Source organism: Balaenoptera musculus, chromosome 6, assembly GCF_009873245.2.
Source record: "Balaenoptera musculus isolate JJ_BM4_2016_0621 chromosome 6, mBalMus1.pri.v3, whole genome shotgun sequence".
Classification (NCBI taxonomy): Eukaryota; Metazoa; Chordata; class Mammalia; order Artiodactyla; family Balaenopteridae; genus Balaenoptera; species Balaenoptera musculus.
In genome coordinates, this window is record NC_045790.1 from 67,405,911 (window position 1) to 67,428,208 (window position 22,298).

Here is a 22,298-nt window from a genome sequence, read left to right on the forward strand (position 1 = left end):
CACTGTCACGAATGGACTTCTCCCTCTCATCTCTGTTTTAGCAATCTGCACCTAATGGCCCTAAAGAATCAGAAACATGTCTTTCATATATCACAGATGCACCAACACCTAGACCTTAGTATTGGCTAGCTACATCCAGGTCTCGCATGGCTATATGCCCTGTGGTTAATACTTTAGTCCATATTATTGTGCAGAGCTTAAAAAAATAATAAAAAATACTTGGTTGCTTTTTTGTTTTTAATTTTAAAAAACTGGACATAACCCCCAAACAGTGTACGAAGCCCGACATTTTGAGTGAGTTCCTAACTGGTTTAAGTGTCACAGCAGGCAACAGTAAAATGTTAAGTGCCTTTAAAAAGTCAAAAGAAACGCATAAAGCAGTGCATGCATTTTGTTGCCACAAAATTAAGACTGGATTTGGAGCGGGATTACTTCATTTAAGTCACATTACTATTACTAAAGAAAAGTGAGCTATAATGCAATATCTAGAACAAGGATATAACCACCTACACACTAGCATCACTTTATCTAGAAACAAACATATCAGTGTTACTACATGAACATATTTATAAAATACTGTACACTGCTTCCACATTGGGTTAGCAGATGTAAACAAACAGCTAGTTCAACTGGAGCTTAAAATACTATTTTCAGTTCATTTGTCATATAGTCTTTTGTATAACATGCCAGTTTGTCTTTCACAGAATCACAACTTGCCTACCACAGCTCGCAGGGCTGGTTAGAAGATGCACATCAGCTTATACGAATATTTTACAGTGGTCTACGGGAATGTGAAAGACATAAAGCAGATCAGGAACAAAAGTGCCCATTTCACGAGGATGCTAAATAACGTGGAATTGGGAACATCATTAATCCTTGCAACATGTGCTTCTTTATTGAATGTTACAGATTTGTAAATGATTATAAAGCTGTCCTGTAACGTTCATTAATACAACCACATGCTACAACTATGCTGAGTTAAACACGGGTTACATATATGTTTACATGTGTTTTATAATACAGCATTGCCCCACACACATCGAATGGTATAGCCTATAGATACAGCATGATCGATGACTGGATAATATTTATTAGCATTACAGAAGTTAAACAGCCCAAACATTCAGAAAGATTAGACTGTACAGCCTCAGAAAGTAGAAAAAATGTGCTATCCAGTTATCTACCATAATATTATCTATAGAAACCATCTTTTAGAATACATTTGAAACATTCAGAAGAAACACATTTTGTGTTCTTGCAAGTACATTTTTCTCATTCGATTATTCTGATATATATTTTTTAAAGGGGGAACTTTCAAAGTGCTATATAATATCCTAGACCGGGAAGCTTAGACTTAAAAAAAAATCCAGTTCTGTAAAGTGCTGCATCCTGACCCCTAATACACCTTTTGGCTGGAGAAATACTCAGACTAGTCACGACAATTACACTCAAGCTTTCCAGCTTCATTGAAATCCATTAAGGAGGGAGTTTCTAAGTATAAGTATAAAGTATGTTGGTTAATCAGGAATTTCCATGGTCATTTTCATTAAACATCCTTACTTTTTTTTTTAAAAGGACTGAGTAATTTAGAACAAATCATTACATATAGTAGTATATAAAAATTGGCACCTTAGAAGCATATGATTAAACCAAAGCTATTACTTCCTTGAGCGCTCTATGACTTTATTTACATTCCTCAGTAACTTGCTGCTCACGGGCTGCTTAATTCACAGAGACAGGTAATTAATGTCCCCTCGATCAGGGACATGGTGAAATAAATGAGCTGGACACAAGCTGACTGTACAAGGCCACAGAATCAATGCCACGTCGGTGTGCAGAACACCCAGAAATGGAAAGAAATGGGTGGAAACATAATACACATGTAAGTGCAGAGGAAAGAAATGGCTCATGAAAGTTACACAGGTTGTGTTTAAAGTCACTTAAATTTGGCTTATATATTTCACACACTTCACAAAAGATGTAAGAACTTCATTTTCATGCACAACAAAAGGACCAGGTAGTCACAAGGTCAGGGCTGTTAAATACTTTGTTTCCCAGGTTCTGCTCAGTTCTCTCCAGAAATCACGATGAATGGAAACACGCATGCTCATAATTTCTTTCCCCTACTTTCAATCTGGTCCAGAATGAGGCTCTGGAGGTGCTGTGATATCCTGCTCTGTGGTCAAAGAATAATGATTTCACCTCCTTCTTAGATTCCTCTACAGATTTAGAGAGGCTTCTGGCTTTGTAAATGTGCTCCATACGTAAAACCATCAAAGTGTTAGGATGTAAGTACATCAGACTAGCAAAAGCTAATCTAAGGAACAAAAATAACAAAATCTTGGTTCAAACTCTGGTGCTGAGACTTGGCCTTCCTGAGAGTCACAGAGAAATGGTCTTGAAATGTAAAGTGCCTATTACAACTGCATTGATTATGAACAAACATGGTTCCTCTTCCTCATTATCAATCAATATGGAACCAGGGGTGCATGAACCCTTTAAGGTATATTGCAACTTTGCATGTATGTACATTTTTTTCTGGGAAGCGGGCCCAGAGCTTTCATTAGATCCTCATAGAGATTCGTGACTCAAGGAAGTTTAAGGGCAACTGATCTATTCTCAAATGTGTGTTTGCTGAGGGGGAAATAGCCAATATGGAGTTCAATAAAAATTAAGTGTTTCTAGAGCAATTATATATGAGGGACTCTGGTGACTTATTTCTTATTCACTTAAATCCAAGGAGTGAAGAAGGAATTCTTTAATTCTTCATATGTGGCCACATCATTATCTCTACAACTGAAAAGCTTGTGCAGAAGGTTTTGGGTTTTGTTTAAATATTTAAAGCCTAGAGATTTTGTCCACGTACTTACTTGATTTCACATAGTGAGACAATTTGGAGTTCATAACTACAGAGAAACAAAAGAGCCAGGTAGTATTTGGGGTCAGAGACATTAAGTCTTTTTCCTTAAAGATCTTGATTCGCTTTGAAATCAGTGATCCAAATAGGAATCCGAAGATTTGAGGGTCAAGATTTCTTTATCCCACTTGAAATCCAGACTCGGATCTAGAAACATATGCCTGTATTCTCGAGTCCATAATACTATCTGGCTTAGACTGGCATGTCTATTCTGATTGTACTTGGCATAATCGCTTTGTGTAGGAGAAACCAGACTAAATGAGACGTCATGACAGCAAGTGCTTCCGCACAAAAAGGGGCAGAGGGAAGGCAGTGAGTCATGTTCTAGTTTGGTACAAGGAAAAGCTGAGGTCATAGGGATTTAAAAAATTCATAATTTCAACATCTGTCAAAATTTAATATAATGAACTCTTTCAATGGAACTCCTTGGATATTAAAAAATCCTGGTTATATCTCAAGGTGATAGAAAAGTCCAAGCCTTTTAAGAAAGCTCTATATGTCTGTTTATATACTATATATTAACATGTCTCCCTGGGTAAATGCATATATATGTATATAAGCAGCATATACTACAGAACTCTTTACATGTTTGTTTTCTATTTTAGTCTACTGTATCTTTTTTATAACTCTGTGTATAAGAAAAATATTCATGGTATGCCTGCAACTGATGGCTTGGGTTGATACCAAACTCCCAGTCAATTCTAAGGTTATTTATGGTTTTGAAACTTCCTTAAAAAGTGCTTTGGAACATTCCATAAAAAAGATACCAGCCCTTGAAAAACTCCAATTAAATTTATGCTGAGCTCAGATTAAATGGCAAAACTCTAGGTATGAAAATATCCACATGTAACCAGATATTCATATACAAAATGCTCATGTGATGAGTGGTGCAGGAAATTGGCAGTTACATCCTGGAGACGTTCAGAAGACATGGTAGACTCATACAAATGATGAAGGTCACACAGCAGCATCACACATGACATGGATGGTGAGAAGATAACAGTATCTCATATGGCAGTTTTAGGTGAGTTCTGCCTACTATGTTTTTAAGTTCACTATTACATATTCAGTGAGTGGCTTCACTGAAGACAGGTGAGATACAAAATAAATTAAAAAATATAAAATTATTTAATTACATTCATCCTGAGCTTGCTTGACTATGCTTGAATGCCCACTGTTTATAATAAACCACTTGACATTTGTTTTTAACATCAATTCTTCTTTCATTTTGATTGCAATACAAAAAGGCATTTCTTTTCCCTTTATTTTCTTCAAAAAAGATAAAAGTTGTGGCACCAGAAACGAATATATAAGAGACAGGTGAACTATGACTGTTACCTTGTTTTTTCTTTATAATGATCAATTACAGAAGTGTTGGCATGAGAAGGATGTGGGACGTTAGGTAGAACTGCTTGCTGCCGGCTTATACTGAATAAAAAGGATGCTCTTCATCAGTCACCAGTGATGGAGCCAATGTGAAAAGAAAACAGAATTGAAAGTTTAGAATATCTCATTTGTATGCTGACTATTTTATTTTATTTTTGCAATTTAGCCCTGCATCCTAAAACTCTTGATAATGGTCAGAAATGGAAAGATGCCTCCTGGCACGGACAGTGCTTGAAGCCCCATTCATTCCCAGAACTCATGGCTTTCTGAAGTGACTAGTGATACACATTCACCTCAACCCTTCTTCTCCCTCTTTCCCCTCCCTACCCATCAAGTGTGAACATGACTTAAATCCTGTGTTTGGCACTGGGCCAGAACAAATGCTTTCTTGATCTCTGGCCAGAAGTCACCTTTGAGTTAATACCTCCCAAGGCAATATTTGTTTTGCTCAGCTAAGAATAAAGCAGATAAGTTTCAAGGAAGGGGAACAGGTGAATTTTGGGGAGAATTTTAGGGCTGGATTCTTGAGCCTCCTGCAAAGCTTATTAGAAGGTTTAGTTGTGTTTGCTTTCAAAGCTGTGGAAAGCGGATGTTCTGGAGAGTCTCCTCATGGACAGACTGTCCCCTCGGCCCTCTGGCTTGGAGGACTTACTCCTCTGGAAGGCATTTCTCAGGCTTGCTGCGTTCCGCTGCCTGTCAAGTTTGTCACTGATGGAGAAGCTCTTCCTGGTGTGTGCATATGGCACACTTGGCTCCTCTGCTGAGTAGCTGTTGGCACGCTCTATCCTGGGAACTGTGATGTTGTTGGACAGGGTTCTGTCTGAATTATCACCCTCCTGGGGGCGTACTGCAATGGCGGCTCTCCGGCCCTTGGCCTCATTCTCCTCACTGTCAGAGCTGGGGTGACTCAGTTCTGCTTCTCGTTCGGGATGGCAGCATGATGAGTCCTCCACTTTTCCTCCAAGACCTCCCGGGAAGGTGGCTCTGTCAGCAATCACTTGAGGGGCATTGACACACCTTGTGTCAATACAGTCTGTAATACTTGTGTATTCTGCTGTTTTCACAGGCACCCCAAGGTTGGCATAATAGCTCCTCGAAGGAGAAAACATAAAGCTGTGAGATTTCACGATGGGGGACTCTTCTAGAAGAAAGGGGGCGGTGGCTAGGTAGCGGCTACTTTTGGAACGCTCAATGGTGTGGTGCATCGGAGGCTCAGTGTCCCACAGGTTTTGGCATTCCGGGTGGTGGGTGTAGTCTGAAGAAAAAGATTTAGTGTCCATGGAGGTGATGTCCTCGAAATCAATGTTCCGGCTTGGAGGTCTGTCTGTGGGTGCAAGAGTTGCATAGGCACTACTTGAAGGAGCTGTGGAAGGTACTGGAGCCGAAAAGCTTGGCTCTCCCAGCCCAAGGATGTTCATGGAATTGTCCAGAGGGTCTATATCACAGTGGAGCTCATCCATGGCAGAGACATAGATGTCTATACATGAAGACGGTCTCCTGGAATCAGGAACAATGGCCAAGGTGTTTGCAGGGGCTGCAGGAGCTTTGGATTCTTTTGCTACAGAGTGGGAACTAGTAGCCCGGTGTAGGCTCAGGGACCTTTCTTTAAAAAGACTCTCCAACTTTTCTATCCCACCTTTGTCTTTCATATTGACTGAATAGAAAGAATGGCTTCGCATACGGGGCATTAGGGTTGGAGAAGTTGGGGACAAGGTCTCCTCACCTGCAGGATCTATACTCTCTTGGAGCTTGAAGGTGTTCCCCTCCTGGCTGTTGAAGCTGCTCTGGCGGACAATGTAGGCTGCGTCTGTGCAGTCTGAGGAGGTCCGCGAGCGGATTTTGTTGGACTCGGCCCGCTCCAGACCCGTCAGGCGCTCCAGGGCTGTAGCCATGCGCCCGATGAGGTCCTCGAGCTGTGCCAGCCGGATGTCCACGGTCTGGAGTGAGGCCCTCATGCAGTGTTCTCTCTCGTTGACTTCCTCCAGCCGCATGGACATGTTCTCCACCCTGGGAGGGAAAAGAGAACCAGAGTCACTTGGGGCTGGTTTCTCTGTGGGAGGCTGGAGAGCACAGAGGGGATCACAGTTGCGCCCAGACTTGGTGCCCTCGCTGTCCCACTGGAGGGAAACTAAGGGGGGTGGGGAGGAGAGGATGGCAGTGACCCTGCCACTGAGAATCACAGAATCTCCATCTTCTGGAGCTGGAAGAGGCTTTAGAGATTACTGAATCCAGCGGTTTTTAGCTACTAATCCCCTTTTCCCTCAGTGAAAATAAATGCTCAATCCCAATAAACAAACACCAAAGTTGAGTAGTTCTTCTTGAAGTAAAGTGGGCCAAAGTCCCACCTTTTCTCACCCTCCTGGCTTTGCTGTGGCTTGGGGCAGGGTTCAATGACCTAAATAAGTATTAGGGTGTTGGCTTATCAGTCACCAACAAAATGAGAATGTTACATTTGGATAACTTTACCCAGAATTTTGCAGTGGAACTGCAGAATGTAGCTGTTCTTACTGCAGTGTACATTTAAATTTGTATTCTATGGACTGGGATTATGTTTATTTTGCCTTTATATAATAATCTTTTGTTGTTGTTGTTATTCACGACAATCCTTTTAGAATGGAGTGCCTCCAGAGGAACTGATATAGTACTGTTACTGAGTCACCTGGAGCTGATCTAATTTAACCAAATCCTTTCATTAATAAAGGAAAATCAAACATCAAGAAATTCAGCCAAGATTACATAGAGTGATTTATGGTAAATTACTCTGGAGTGGCTATCAATAAATGAATAGTCCTACTCCTCTCTCTGTCTCTCTGGGTAGCTGATCACAGATGCTTTATATTACAGTTATTTCTCCAGGTCTTGACCCTCCCTACTGGAAATTCTTAGGCGTGTGATCCGCCTCATATTCCTGTTCCCATTTCCGTGTTGCCAGCCCAATACGTGCCAGGTGTCAATAAAGGTTCACTGAGTTAATCACTGTGATGAACTTGATTTCAACTGTCTAATAGGTTGCCTGGCCATTTATTTATAAAGACAGAGACCACACATTTAAAATAAAATTGTGCCACATTTTCACCTGCTCAAATTAACTTGGAAAGGACAAACCAAAGCCAAGTTTTGGTTTGAGCTCAAACTTTCACTTTTAGATGCCCAAAGGCAAATCTTTTGGAGAGTCTAAATAAGACCCATTCACAACTTTTTTGGGGAGGATAAAGATACTTTTCCAATACTTCCAATATGCACAGCTAATCACTTGACTGCTGACCCTGAAAAGGAACATGGCTGCATGCATTACGAAGAGCGGTGGGCATCAGACCTGGGTCCCTCCAGCTGGGGTGGTGGTGGTGGTGATGGTGACGGTGGGTTGACAGTAGCAGTGCCTCTATCAGAGAAGACTATACGTTTCAGTGCCAGAATGAAATGAGAGGCATGTGGTCCCCCTCGCTGAGGGACCTGAGGCCTTTTAAAAGCCTCCTCCTCCTTCTCTGCTGCTGCGGCCTTGGGGCCCATCTCTGCCTCTCTTAGCAACAACCTCCCAACTCACTCTACCTACTCTGCTCTTTTACCTCTCAGCTTCCCTTCACTGGTCCAAGGTTGTGGACTGTTTTCAAGAGCCCTGCTTTGGGAACATTTTTTTCTTTTGCTCCTTCCTGCTGCTCCATAGCCAATCCAGAGCCTCCCAGGGTCCAGGCACACTCTGCCATCATGCCCAGGTGTATTTCCAGAAGACTTATAAATCGAGCAATTCTGTGTCTGGCAAACACAATGTTATTCATTCAGCTAACACAGATGATTCAGAAGGAAAATTCAACTTTCCTCTGTTTCACTTTGTTTTGTGGTATAAACATATCCTGAGAAACAAATTACTTACAATAATAAGTTTGTGTGTCTTACAGACTTACAATTCACTTCTTCACCATCTAGCCTATGGAGTTTTCAAGTATTACAACTTCATTTTTTTTGTAATTCAATAAGCTTTGCGTAAGTGGACAAAAATACTTCTTCATTAAAGTCAAGAGAAGGACAGATGGTACATTTCTATAGAATGAGGAGTTTTGTTTTGGATACTCTAGGTACTGGGTCCACCTAGCTTTTTAGTGTTGGCAGAGTAACAAAAGGCAGGATAGTTTTCTTCCTCCCTCTCCTGCCCTTTCCTGGAGTCTGGTGCATACAAGGTCGGTATGGAAAGAAATAAAGATGCTCTCTGAGCATAACTGCATGTGATCATTGTTTGAGCATGGTGAGCTATCTCCCTGCACTGTGGGACCCTCCCCTCCCTGCATCCCACCTCGCTTTAGCCCCAGGATCCAATACTGCAGAGAAAACTAGCAGGTGAGAGGCCAAGCTAAGGCACCAAGAGGCAATTGAAGACTAAGGACTTGGTTGTGGGGAATAAATGGAACCCAGAAACTAAGGAGCCCAAGGGGATGGGAGGAAGAGAGAGGAGGTACAAGGAGGAAGAGGGTCGTCCAGGAAAGCAAGGAGGTGCCCAGTGGAGCCTCAAGAGCAAAGATAAAGAAGCATGGCTCCAGGGGATGGAAGTAGGGGAGGAAAGCCTGCTAGAACAGGGCCAAGGAGCTATTCTTCACCAAATCTTAACTCTCCTGTGGGCTCTGAGGTGCTTTGGAATGTAAGATTTGAATTTAAAAAAAGAAAAAAAAAAAAGGACTGTTTGATCCATTTCCTTTCAGAATTCTAGATGTGTTTAACCACCTACTTATATCATCAATTAGAGCACGGATATAACTGATAGGGGTTTAATGTAGGAGTTATAAAAGAATAAACGTTCCTAGAGTCAAGTTTACATATGCTTGTTCCATAAATAGAGTACTTCTCTTAATCTTTAAAAAAGAATTCTTGAAAAGTTATTTGCAAATGGGCACGCATCACAGATAAAAATAGGTCTGAGGAACAAACCGAGAGTTTCGAGTCATGATTGTAGTTTCTAGGAGCTGACTCCAGTCAAATAAATCAGGAGATAGAATGGAGATAAGAATTATAAGAACTTAAGGATCAATAAGAATCCTTAACGAGATAGATATGGGAAGTGACTAAGTAAGAAAAGAAGAAGGAACTGTGGAAAGGAAGATGTTGTATGAAGGAACACTTTATTTTTCTTTCCCTCTTTCAAATCTCCAGACCTTGCATGGCTTATTTCAGAATAACTCACAAGGCAGTCACAATAGGGACCCAACAGAACCCTGGAAAGATGTGAGGTGGCTCCTGTTCCCGGGAGGCCAAGAAAGTGACAGCAAGGAGCCCATTAGAGAGGACTCAATAGGCTGGTAAAACAAACAAACAAACAAAAACCAGGTAGTAAAACAACCAGCCTCTAACAGCCAGTGTGATAAGGAAAAGAGCATTCAAAAGAAGATTCTGGTGGCACAGAAAATTTCAACTTCAATATGTAATTTCTTAAGGATTATTGTATTACCTTCCAGAAATTCATCTTCTTTTCTGATAACCTCAAAATGTAGTTAAAGCAAATATGGTAAAAGGAAAAAGAGAATTGGCAGATCATGCCTGCTCTAAATTTCAAATACTCCCTGGAGTGCTAGCAGTAGAATGGGTGTAGGATGAAGAGCAAGAACAACCCCAGAACACATGAACCCAATTGTGGGGACTCTTGCGGGGGGAAAAAGGATATACTGACACAGGTTTTCAGGTCAAAGGCAACGATGCAGAGCAGCTAAAGCTAACTCTTGCTTATCCACAGACTGATACCTAATTTGTGAATTATTTAAGTCCTTTAGGGTCACCTACCCTTCCCTTTGGGGCAATTATCCTTCTCACTAACCAAAAACAGGGAGAAAGGTTTAAACTTGGTTCTATCAATGGAGATATCAAAGATCAGTTTTAGAAAAAGTCATGGTGGCAAGTGGGTGAAGCCCATTTTTTTGGCTTACATTATTTTTGGATTATTTATAAATTTCATATATCCTAAGTTATTCCTCTCTCTTTGTTATGAAAAATTATAAGTTGCATATACTATTAATAGTCATTGTCTAATACTTTTTGGATCTAGGTGAAGTGAAAAAAGGGTATAGAGCCCATTGGTCTGGGAAAGATAATGTTAGATTAAAAGATGACAACAAGGAATAATGTATATCCCAGTTTGCTTAAATTGTTACTGTCAAGGAGAAAATTCAAACTGAAACTTCTGACAGGTGGGCCCTACGGGTGGGGTGATGGTGAGGATTAACTGGAAGCTTTAAGTTAGGGGTCTGAGAATCAAATGCCTATAGAAGGGCAGATCAAGTAAGTAGGTGAAGCAGGCAAGGCATAAGAGAACAGAGGCAAGGATTCTGTGGCAGCAGAGAGCACACCCAGTCCGAAGGCATTCGGAGTGAATTTTAACAATCACTGCAAGCTCAACACAACAGCCCTCTGTGGGCAGATGCTGCCCACGAGCAACCAGTTTGCAAATTCTGCTTTAAATGAGTTAAAAGAACCAGAAAAGAACTTCCGTCTCTGATCAACAGAAAATGTACGTGACCCTTAAAAACCAAAGGGAAGTAAAAAGAAATGCCGGGGACTTCCCTGGTGGCGCAGTGGTTAAGAATCCACCTGCCAATTCAGGGGACATGGGTACGATCCCTGGTCCGGGAAGGTCCCACATGCTGTGGAGCAACTAAGCCCGTGGGCCACAACTACTGAGCCTGCGCTCTAGAGCCTGCAAGCCACAACTACTGAGACCGCGTGCCACAACTACTAAAGCCTGTGCGCCTAGAGCCCATGCTCCACAACGAGAGAAGCCACCGCAGTGAGAAGCCCGCGAACTGCAATGAAGAGTAGCCCACTGCTCACAGCAACTAGAGAAAGCCCACGTGCAGCAACGAAGACCCAATGCAGCCAAAATAAATAAATTAATTAAAAAAAAAAAAAAAAGAAAAGAAATGCCAGGAGACTGCAGATAGGAAATGTTTTCCTGACATTCAACATTCCTGGATTCTAGGAATTCTGGGAGTTTGACATCAATTCTAGGCAGCATTACAGAATGGCTTCGTGGTAGGTAATTAAGCAGATGGTATCTTTTGAGTACTTTAAAGAGATAGGATTAGTTAACAGAGACTACATGGGCTCAAGATTACAATGTTAATCTTGCCTCTCTTTTGATAGTCTAGACTAATAGAGAGACACAGATGCACAATACTTTTGATGAAGTACATTGTGATTTTAGAAGGGAGGTTGACACACTGGAGTGACTAAAGAAATGTGGACACCTGGCTGCCTGATTAACCAATGGGCCGATGTCGCCATGAGAGGTATTTTTTGGAGTCATGCAATATCTTAGTTCTGTCTTGGTTCACCTGAACTGTGCTGGTGATATTTTGGTGGATTATGTTGAAGGCATAGTAGGTATGCTTATCAAGCAAACAATGATATAAAAAGAATAGGATGAAAAATTAATAGACTGATGATAAAATCAAGATCCAAAGTTGTCCTTAAAAATGCTAGAATAATGAGCCAAAGGGGAAACAAATTAAAGAAAAATTTCACAGCGATGGATGTTAAGTCTTGATTTTAGGTTAAAAACAAACATTTCACAAGAAGAGGTTTGAGGATATTTGAATTAGCTCATGTGAAAAAGCCCTGGTTTTAATTAATTGTAGTCTCACTCTGAACCAAAGACATGACTTGGCTGCTATGATTGTAATGCAATCTCATAGCAAATAAAATGTATGGATCAAACAATAACTAACAGTTACTGAAAGCATAATATCTCATATATGTTATTTCAATAACTTTTCAGATTCTACAGTTAGGTATTAATACTTCATTTTACAGATGGAGAAGTTAAGTAACTTGTTCAAGGTCACACAGCTAGTCACTGCAGAATTAGTATTAAAAACTTTCCATTATACTGTGTTCCTTCTCTTGTAACATGAAAAGAACTGCTTGTTCTATTGTACTCTGTGATTATTAGCCTAGCATATAGTAGATAAAAACAGTAAATGAATAAATAAAGGAATTGAATCTAGGCTCTAACTAAAACACAGAATTAAGTTCCATTTAGAGACCACATTTAAAGGGTGACGTTGACAATTTAAAGTGCATACTGAGAAAGTAAGCAGGGTAGTGGGAGACCTGCTGTATGCATGGTAAGTGGTTAAAAGATCTTGGGATATTTAGTTTAGAAAAGACAAAGCAAAGTGGGGAGATGATAGTGATTTTCACCTATGTAAAATACTTTCTCAGAGAGAAATGAATTTAATTTTTTTCTGTATTTATTCATAAGGCTGGTATCTAAGGCAATTTCTCCTCTTTCTAGGAGGTGCTCAAATAGAGGCTGACTGTAACGACTATACATTCTTTCAAAGCAAAGTCCTTATATCCCCACCCCTAACACAGGCCCTGCTCAGTACATGCTTGTCAAAGTGCTGTTGGTCAGGTGTGTGGGAGAAACACTGCTTTGGGTACAAGTAATCTGTATTCACTGACCTCCCAAACTTATTCTGAATGTAAGGTGCCGAATTTTGCATGTTCCACAGTGAATAATTTTGCACCGTCCTCTCCTACTTTAACTTTTATCTTGTCCATCGTATTCTATTAGTGGTCCCCAAAGTGTGGTCCAGAACCAGCATCAGCATCACCTGGGAACTTGTTAGAAATGCAAATTCTCAGGCCCCACCTTAGACATAGTGAATCAGAAACCCAGAGTGGGGACGGATGCCCAGCAACCTGTGTAGTAACAAGCTTTCCAGATGATTTTCAGGCCTTCTAAAGTTTGACAACACTGAGTTAGATGTTTCTGGCTGTTCCTGCCTTGGGTGTACACTGGAACTCAATGAGACTGTGTTTTTTGAGGACAGGGTCCTGCCTTATTGTCTGGTATACAGTAAAGGTCCAGTATGCATGTACTGAAACAGAACTGAACTAGTTAAAGGATGATGAGCACAGAATTTGATGGAACAAACTCCAAGGATTGGTTATCTTCAGCCAATAGTCAAAAAATCCTCAGAAAAGAAGCCAGTCACCAATGTTGCTTAATAGCTTAAAAATTTGGTTATTTTAATATAATTATCACCAGCTAGATATTGTCCCAAATAAGTGAGGGCACTGGTTACAATCAATTAGCTCATTATATTCTGGAACAGTACTGCTTTAGATACATCATGGTCATTGCTATATAAAAATGGGAAAGCCAAGGAGTTTTCAGGATCAAGTTCCTCCAAGGTGTTAATGATCTCCTGAATATTGTATTGAGCCCTATACATACCATTTGGTGACAAAAATATGATTTAATAATGATCCATTTAAATAGACAATTATGGAAGTATCTTTGTATTTCTAAAAAGATTCATGCAAATAGAACAAGTATAAATAAATTGTATTTTAAAGGCAGTAGCAGGGGGAGAAGCATGGGGCTCACTACGTGAAAAAACCCTTTTCCCAAGTTTTTAGTAGAGCAAAGAACCAGCTCTTAATTTTTCTGATTTCAAATCTCTGTATTGAGGTTATCTAATATGAAGAGAAAATTATAAAATATTTTATATACTATATAGAATGTGCACAGTAACTTATGTAAATTTAACATATGTATTCAAATGTGTGTTTATACATATTTATCTATTTATCACTTTCTACCCATCTATCTATCCATCTATCCATCTAGCTAGCTAATGTAAAACAGGACAGGTGATTTCGCACGCCACTCCACTTAGAAAGGACACGGCCTAGAGAATGTGTGAGATTGGTAACATGGACCCACTCTTCCCTTGGTTGATTCCCTTATGCACCTCGTGGTGCTTCTATTGTGCTGAGTATAATCCTAGTGTTTAAAGATGTTATTTCTGGGTACATTTACAAATGCAAAACAAACCAAAACTACCACCACCACCAACAAAAGCAAAACCTCAAATAAACACAGACAGAAGCAACAGAAGCAGAATGAGGCCTGGGCTTAAGTTCACTTCTCTGGCACCTGGGCTTGGCTGAGAACTCGTCCTGATCCTCTAGGCCAATGTTACTCCAGGAGGTCAGCTAACGCCTGGGACACAGGGAGGGTGGGCCTGCACGCTGTCCTGATTTCTGGGAATTGTTCATCTTGGTCACGCTCTGAAGGGTGGGGCTCTGTAACCACCCACAGAAGAATAGGGCCTTGGGGAAGAAGTCTCCTGGAAGCGTTTGTAGGTGTGGGGTAAGAGCCTTAGTTGGAGGTGCTATAGTTCCTTTATGTTTCCATCCAAAAGGAATTGGTGACAAGGTCACAGTTTACATGCCCTGGCGTCTGTACCTCTCATTCTAGTTCCCCAGAAAGAAAGACAAAGACTTCCTTGCATCTTAACACTCCTTCCCCTACCTTTCTTTCCTCCCAGGTCTGTGGTTTTCTGAATCCAAAAAGCATTTCAAAGGCCCCTGGATATATGCTTTGGAAATATGTCTGAGCAATGGACAATGTGTCCACAGGGCACAATTTTCTGGGAACCACGTGGCTGTATGTCCATTAATAAATAGCTTTTTCAAGACCTCAGCATGAGAGAGATCTTCAGATTTGCAGCTCCTTCCTCTGTTTGCTGGAAAATTGCTTCACACCATATCATCATAAAATGCTCTATTTTGCAATGACAGATGTGTATAAAATCTGTCCATGGCTTTAAACTTTATTAATATTGGCTGAGTACCTATGGATACAATCACTCAATGGCATATGTGTATATACTCACTTATCTAGACTGCATTCTTTAAAGAAATAAAGGGCCAGGGACAGAAAAATGCCATTTGTGTAATTTCTACAGAGCCACTAGAGAAAATGTATGACATGGGTAAGCAGACAGAATGCCATTTCATGAAAACTAGAGGCAACTGACTCAAATCTTAGTAGTCTGAGTCATATATCATCTGAAGTCATCAGTATACCATCCTTTTCCCATTATTTATAATTTGCTTCTGCCATCTTTATATTGAAAGTGCTTAAAATTTAAAGTTACACTAATGCTTTGTAACACTCGGGGTGTTCTTTAGAAGAGTAGTTCCTAAATGCTGGGTTCTGAGTGCCAGCCTGGAATGAAGTTTGTATTAGTCTACAGCAAAATGGGGAAAATAAGAAAATGTAAGTTCATTTACATAAACTTATATTTATTAACTTTAAAGGATTCTCTTCTCTTCATTTTGAGATTTTTTTCTTACAGCCCTACTGGTCTACAAAACTATTTGGGGCCAATGAGATCTAAAATTATATAATAAGTAAGTAAAAAATCTGCTTTTATTTCTTTGCTTTTATCTTGTTCTATAAGAAGAAAAAACAAAACAATTGAAAAAAAAAAAACCCTCAACCATTATTCTAACTAATTCACAAGTCTCTTGCTATTGTTTATTCAGAAGGTATTGGGCACCCATATAAGCCAGGCACTAGGACCATCCTCACCTTTGGAGAAGAAGCTCAGTGATCTATATGAAACACAAACTTGATGGAGAGCCTTGAGTTGGGCTGGGTCTCTCTTGGTTTATGTCTGTGTCAGAACTTTCCAATTTCTGGTCTGAGCCAGCAACTCTTGCCTTGTCCTGGACTCAACAATCTCTAGTGTCCAGGAAGGCGGCTGCTACTGCCTGCTGGAGAAGTCTAGGGTCTATAAGTCTGGGACTTTGATCTATAGACATTTCAGACAACATTCTGTTCTCTCATAAGCTTGATGATTTCTTGGACAATAAAAATAAGCACAATGGGGTCTCTGTTTTTTTGCAGCCCTGCAAACAAAATCAATTGATAAGGCATGCCATGGTATAAAACATCCCCAGGAGGCATGTGCCCGTGGGAACACACCTTTCTGAAGTCACTCGTATCCTCTCATCATTGGACGAGTTGAAGCGGTCATCCTTTTCTCTGAAATATTCCTCTATGCACTGCTCTTCAAAATCATGTACTTTCTTGAGCTCATCATCAGTTATGAAGAGCTCTGTGGAAAAGAAATGAGAGATATGAGGCAGAGAAGTAAAAGCGATGGCACCTGACTTGTGGGTCTAATGACATTCCTAATCTAACTCAAGGTTAGGGAATGGGGCCCAGATTCTTCACTGAGTCTCAAACTAAATCCAAATGTGGTCAGGCAACTTGTGTCACTGTCCTCTTTCTCTGTGTTAGATTCATTATGGGTCTCTGAAGCTCACCTGAGTATACCTGGTTTACTGCAGAGACCAGTTAGAATTATATATATTGTAAGGACAAGAATGTAGCTAAATAAAGGAAAGGGGAGCTATGCAGAGCATGGAGGTTTCTTAAAAACTCAACTTCTGGGCTGAGGAGTGTGGCAGACAAGACATTGTTCATTCACCTTACTAAAGGCCCTTTGCAACCCAATTTCCCTTTTCCCTTTTCCCTTTTCCCACTACTGAGACTGGAAAGCCAAATACACATGTTTCCAGTGTCCCTTCAAGCTAGCAACAACCATGAGACCCAGTTTGGCTCAAGGAACAAAAAAAAACCTGCTGCAGGAAAGGGTTGTGTATTGAGAAGAGATTTTGCTTTCCTGATAAACTATAAGTATGTGGCTGCTTCTTTCTACCTTTTTTCACCTTCATGCTTCTTTCTGCCCTGAACATGAATGTGATGACTGGAAGTGCAGCAGCTATTTTGCTACCATGAGACAAGACAGTGTGACAAGGAACAGCTGAGCCTAAAAATAGGACTTGGGGTCTTTGACTTCAGTGAGTCATTGTTGAGCTCTGGGCTATTTATTTGCCGTTTCACTTTCTGTTGTGTGAGAAAAGTAAAACCTTACGTATTTGTGTTACTGTTAGTCTGGTTTTCTGTTTATAGCTGGTAAACAAATTCATAACTGATTCAGTGGTAGAAAGAGCCCAGTGGAAATCTGAACCTTTTCTCCCCCTGAGCTTTCTACTTGCCTAAATTGGTGTTTCAAATGGAAACAGTGAATTTTGGGATTCTTAACCCCTCTCCAACTTTCCAATTTTAATGTCTCGAAAGAAGTCAGGCATTGCTGTGTCAGAGAAGTTGTTAAAAGCTTCAGACTTAGAGAAGCAGTTGATTATTAAGTGGCTTTGGTTTCAAACTTTAGTTGCACTAGTGATCACCTGGAGGTAATTCTTGGGCCACAATCCTAGAGGCTCTGGTTCAGTAGATTTAGTGTAGGTGGTCTATTTGACACACTTTGAGAAATCACGGTAGGTTGCTTGTATGGGGGCTGGATTCCCAATGGTTCTTAACTGTGGGTGGTACCCAGGGGACATTTAGGAATCTGCAGGAGCTATTAGTATTCAATGTGTGCAGGCTGGATGTGCTAAATCTCCTGCAATATGTGGAACAATCCTATATAATGAAGAATTACTCCACCCCAATGTCAATCTAATCTCCTTCTAGAAACACTGGGCTAGAAGGTGGTTGGTGGAGGGTCTTTTTTTTTTTGTCCTTGGAATCATGGAAAGCAGGACTGGTTTCCTCATGAAGCCATATAGGCACAACCCTTAAGGCTTGGGAAATGTTTAAGACCTAAAAACATGATAGATCCAAAAATGACCATGGAAAATCAAACTTAGTCACCTACAACTCAACTCATGTCAGGATACTTAAATTATATATACTGCAGCATTAGGAGCATATTAACATGGTTGATATATCTTGTGGTGGGATGTCTGTAAAGTAAGAAGCTTAGAGCCTATGAAGGTGCTAAAACAGCCCTGCTAGAGCCTGGTTTTATCTCACTAAGAAAGGTGTGAGGCTAAGAATGCTCGCTTTCAGCCTCTCCTGTCTTCCTTCCAGCACCATTTCTCATCACGCATACCCTCCCATCCCTCCCAAGTCTTCGGAGCTGTGGGCAGGAAGTAGGAGGAACCAGGTGCCCAGTGGTCCTCCATGACCACCTATAGACGTGGTGGGGATTTCTGCTCTGTAGTTGCAGGGGGTGGTCACTCAAAGCTTACTCAGGCCATAGTCCCTTTCATCTGGGTCACTCTCGTGTTTTCTCCATCGGCAACACAGGTGCTGGAATATCATGGTCATGTGGCTGAATATGATCAGAGGTGGGGGCAGAACGGGCCTTTCATGGAAAGTCATGATGAGCTGATACCTCTGAAACTTCCACACTTGGTTGGATATTGATTTTACCTCAAAAAATGTATTGCTGAAATAGAGACCAGAGAGAATCAAGTGAGGAACACCCCTGCTTTCTGGAGCATCATGCCCCGCTCCTGCCTCAGTCTCCCTACTTCCAAGGGCTCTGAAGAAGGACCCTCTTACTTAAAGACAGCGATGAGGAGGTTGACCAGCAGGATGTTTGCCACTAGGAGGTAGCAGGCCATGATGGCCGGCACGATCCAGGCTCCTGTCTTGCAGGGAGGCAGTTGGATTATTTTACCATCCTCTCGAGTCTCATTCTGTCCACAGGGAGCTGGAGGAAGCAGCACAGGCAAGATGTGAGAAATCGTGTGGCTCTGTGATTGAAATCACAGACTGAGTTGAAGGAGGGGCTTTTAGATGAAGGAAAAATACAGCCATCTCAAAACAAACAGAAAAAAAGAATTCCAGAAAAGCCAAAACAAACAAACGAAAGCTTCATGAATATCTCTAGGGGCTGTCTCTGCAGAGGGGAGTTGGTTCCGACAGTCTCCCAAGTTGTCATCTGACACGAAAGAGGTGGGTGGAGCCCCCTGCTGGCTTGCCGAGTCCCTGGGGCACTTGGTGTCCCCAGGAAGCCTGGTGAAGGCTTTCCCAGGGAGTGCAGGAGGGGCAGAGTCTCACTGCCCCATCAAGTTACTTTCAAAATGTGCTGTGGAGGCCAGAAGCCGACAGCTGTAAGAGCAACAGCATGGAGGGGCTATTGACTGGGAATTAACACGGTGGCAGCTGTTAATTGCTTCAAGAAACAACCCAGGGACTCTGAGTTAACGATTTGCTGTCTCAGTGTGGAAGGAACGAAACAGGGGAGCACCTTGGGAAGTATTTAGGGGGACTGTAGCTCAGTGCTCCTGATGGATGGCATTTCATGGGGAGGGGCAATGAGGGGAGATGGGCCAGGATCCTGGAGCCTGGAGCCACCTGTTTTTTTTTCCAGCAGCATTTCCATTCCAAAAATGTTCTTCTCAGGGCACAGGGAACAAAACCCAACTGCACTGAATAAATGGGCAAACAGAGAAAAATAAAACATCTGACTGCACAGGGGACCATGTAGGGATCTTTAAAAACTGCCAATGCCCAGCTCCACTCCAGTCAATTGAACCAGAATCTTTGAGGGTGGCCCCGGCATCAATATTTCTTTCAAAATTTCCCAGGTAATTCTCAGGTGCCACTAACATGAGTCTACTGAACTAGAATTAGGCTAGAAACATTATGTGATTTTTGACATGCTCTGAAGTCCAAAATACATCTTCTCAATTTATGAGTCTTTTAGTAATATTGGGACACCAAGACTCTGTTTTTATGGCCAGAAAAAGATGGCCAAAGTGCTTCCTTTGGACCTGCCTGTAAGATGATCAGGTGTTGATGGACTCAGATGTTCTCAAGGAGCCGGCATCTTTTTTGTTGTTGGCAGTTGTGGCACTATGCACCCAAGACAGCCCTGTAGGAGGTTCTGATCATTTCCTCCTTTGGAAGGAAAACCCAGTGATAGAGCCCGCACTGACTCCAGGATGAGGTCCAAACTCTGAGGGTAGCTAGCCTGGTGCCATCTCTTGCTACTTCCCACATCTCCCTCTGAGCAGAAACTGGACCAAGTTTCTTGCAGTTCCTAGAACTGTCATGCCCTCTCTTACTTCCTGATTTTGAGCCATGCTTCTTCTTTCGCTTCCAGAAGCCACCTCTGACACCTTGCTCCCACTCCCATGCTTTACCTGGATGAATCCTATTCACTTTTCAGTGCTCACTTAGCTCTCAGCTAACTTTCTGCTCCTTTCCAGCTGGGACTGGGATAGGTATTGACAAAGATCCTCTGCTTGACCAAACTCCACTCAGGCTCTTCTGAGCTCTTTTGTGGCCTCAACTTGTGGACTTCCATGCTTGTCTCTGCATTTGTCCAATTTTAGCAAGAATCCTGCTAAGTACGTTTAGCCAGAATCCCCATCCTCAATTTCTAATCACCATCGATATCTAATCAGTTTCCTCATTCTCCACCATCCTCCATCTGAAGTCTGATCACACTGGTCTGTCTTCAGTAAGAATCCATTACGTCAGGTAAGCCAGAACCCCCCTTACTCCTGATGTTTCCTCTTAGTGATCTTCCATCCACTGACCCACACCCAGCTCCTGGCTATAAATTTCCTTTTTTTTTTCTTCACTCAGAGTGGAGCCCAATCTCTCTCTCCTATTACAGAACCCCACCGCAGTAGCTCCCCTTGAACAAAGTCTTCCTTACCATTCTTACCAAATGTCATGAATAATTTTTTCTTTAACAAATAATTTTTTCTTTAGTAATTTTGTCTTCCATATAATCCCAGAACTTCCTTTGCTTGCCCCTTTGGGGGGTTTCTCAACACCGTATCACTGCTGCCAATTTACTGGTCTCTGTGTCCTACATAACATTTCCAGTGGTAACATGTCTCTTCATGGTTTCCAATTACCTGCCTCAGTGCATACACACAGCACATACACAAATATCCACACATGAAAACTGTTGAGTGAATAAAGATCATTAAACACAATTTGGTTGTTGAGCACTAACATTCACCACAGCTCTGCAGGCCTACTCATGATGGATAGTTCTAGCTCTAAGCAGTTGCTGGCTCCTTCCTTAGATTCTTTCAAGAAATCCTGCCCTTGGTCTGGCAAGAAGGCTTCTCATGCTCAACCAGATGCCTGGGTCTCTGATACCCACTTGGCTGCAGGCCTCATGGAATAGCTCACTTTGCTTTTCTCTCCTCAGCGAAGCTTGCCCAGCCACCCTACCCCCCTTCCTCCTGAGTTGACCTCCCTTGGGGCTGTCACTCCTGTGCTGCCCTTTTCTTTGGTTCCTGCTCAGATCTCTATGGGGAAGCCGACAAAGAGCAGGAGAAAGAATTGCTTGGGGTGGGGTACAAAGTGCACACAGTTTTTACAGGTGTGATCCCTGATCTCCATTTAATGATGTCATTCTGAGATTTCTCTTTACATTCTGGGAGAACGTAAAATAAACTTGTGAGGGGCAGAGCTCATCCAGCTTTTAACCCCGTATTTAGTGAAGATGCAAACACTTCCTCCACTAGAGAAGAAACCTTCTTCTAGCCTAGAGAAAAACCCAGGGAGAATAGTAGGTGCTCGCTAGTTTCAAGTGGCCCCTGCGCATTTCCATGGGTCTTCAGATAGCGTCATTAACATGTCTCTAGATCTCTGTTTTATTCCCCTACTAGCTGGAAAATTGGACCAACTCATTACCTTTATACAAGATTTGATTTGATTTGATGTCATCATGATTGGCTCTGGGAACTCTCTGCCAATTCTTTGGGTATTAATTTATTCCACCTTCCCCCACCTTTTTTTCATCCTGCCTTTATAGAAGTAGTATTACTTTAGTGGTTAGGAACATGCATTATAATCTGGCAGACCTGGGTTCAAATCCCGATTCCACCATTTTCAAATGATGCGACATTAGCTTACTCCATGAACTTCAGCCTCCTCATCCGTAAAATGGGGTAGTAATAGTATATATGGGGGGAGACTGTCAAGATCATTAAATGAGATAATGCATGGAAAGCACTTAGCTCAGTATCTAGCATACAGCACTTAATTAACATTAGTTGGTGTCATGATTGGTATTGTTATTTTGTAATTAGTAGACTTGAAGCGTCTCAAGGTTAGGGACTATGTCTTATTCCTCTTTATTTTACAATCACTAAGCATAGCACTTATTCTACAAACATTCATTGAGTGGTTATAATATGCTGGGTACAGGAGATGCTGGGGATTAAAGAGACAGTCCCTGTTGCTAAGGAACTCGCAGTTTAGTAGGGGGCACAGAAAGGGAAGAGAACATTGCATTTAACGGGTGATGTGAGCTCTGCTGGGGGCTCTGAGGAAGCACAGCAGAACTGCTGCAGTCCTTCTAGCCTGGGTCACACTGAGCAGGCTGGT

The 22,298-nt window shown here is 41.6% G+C and overlaps 1 protein-coding gene across 11 annotated transcripts in view; it reads right to left on the reverse strand.

Moving 5' to 3' along the window:
• Positions 1-1,560: 1,560 nt before the first annotated feature.
• TRPM3 (transient receptor potential cation channel subfamily M member 3) overlaps positions 1,561-22,298 on the reverse strand; it is a 507,712-nt gene continuing 486,974 nt past the window's right edge. For 8 of the 11 annotated variants that reach the window (XM_036855282.1, XM_036855281.1, XM_036855280.1 and 5 more), the window contains 4 exons: positions 18,498-18,648; positions 18,182-18,381; positions 16,068-16,200; positions 1,561-6,310 (listed from right to left, as the gene is read on the reverse strand). In XM_036855282.1, the coding sequence (XP_036711177.1) occupies positions 4,858-6,310; positions 16,068-16,200; positions 18,182-18,381; positions 18,498-18,648 (1,937 nt within the window). In that variant the 3' untranslated portion in view covers positions 1,561-4,857. The remainder of the gene's footprint in view (positions 6,311-16,067; positions 16,201-18,181; positions 18,382-18,497; positions 18,649-22,298) is intronic. The other 3 variants (XM_036855285.1, XM_036855284.1, XM_036855283.1) reach the window with 1 other exon arrangement.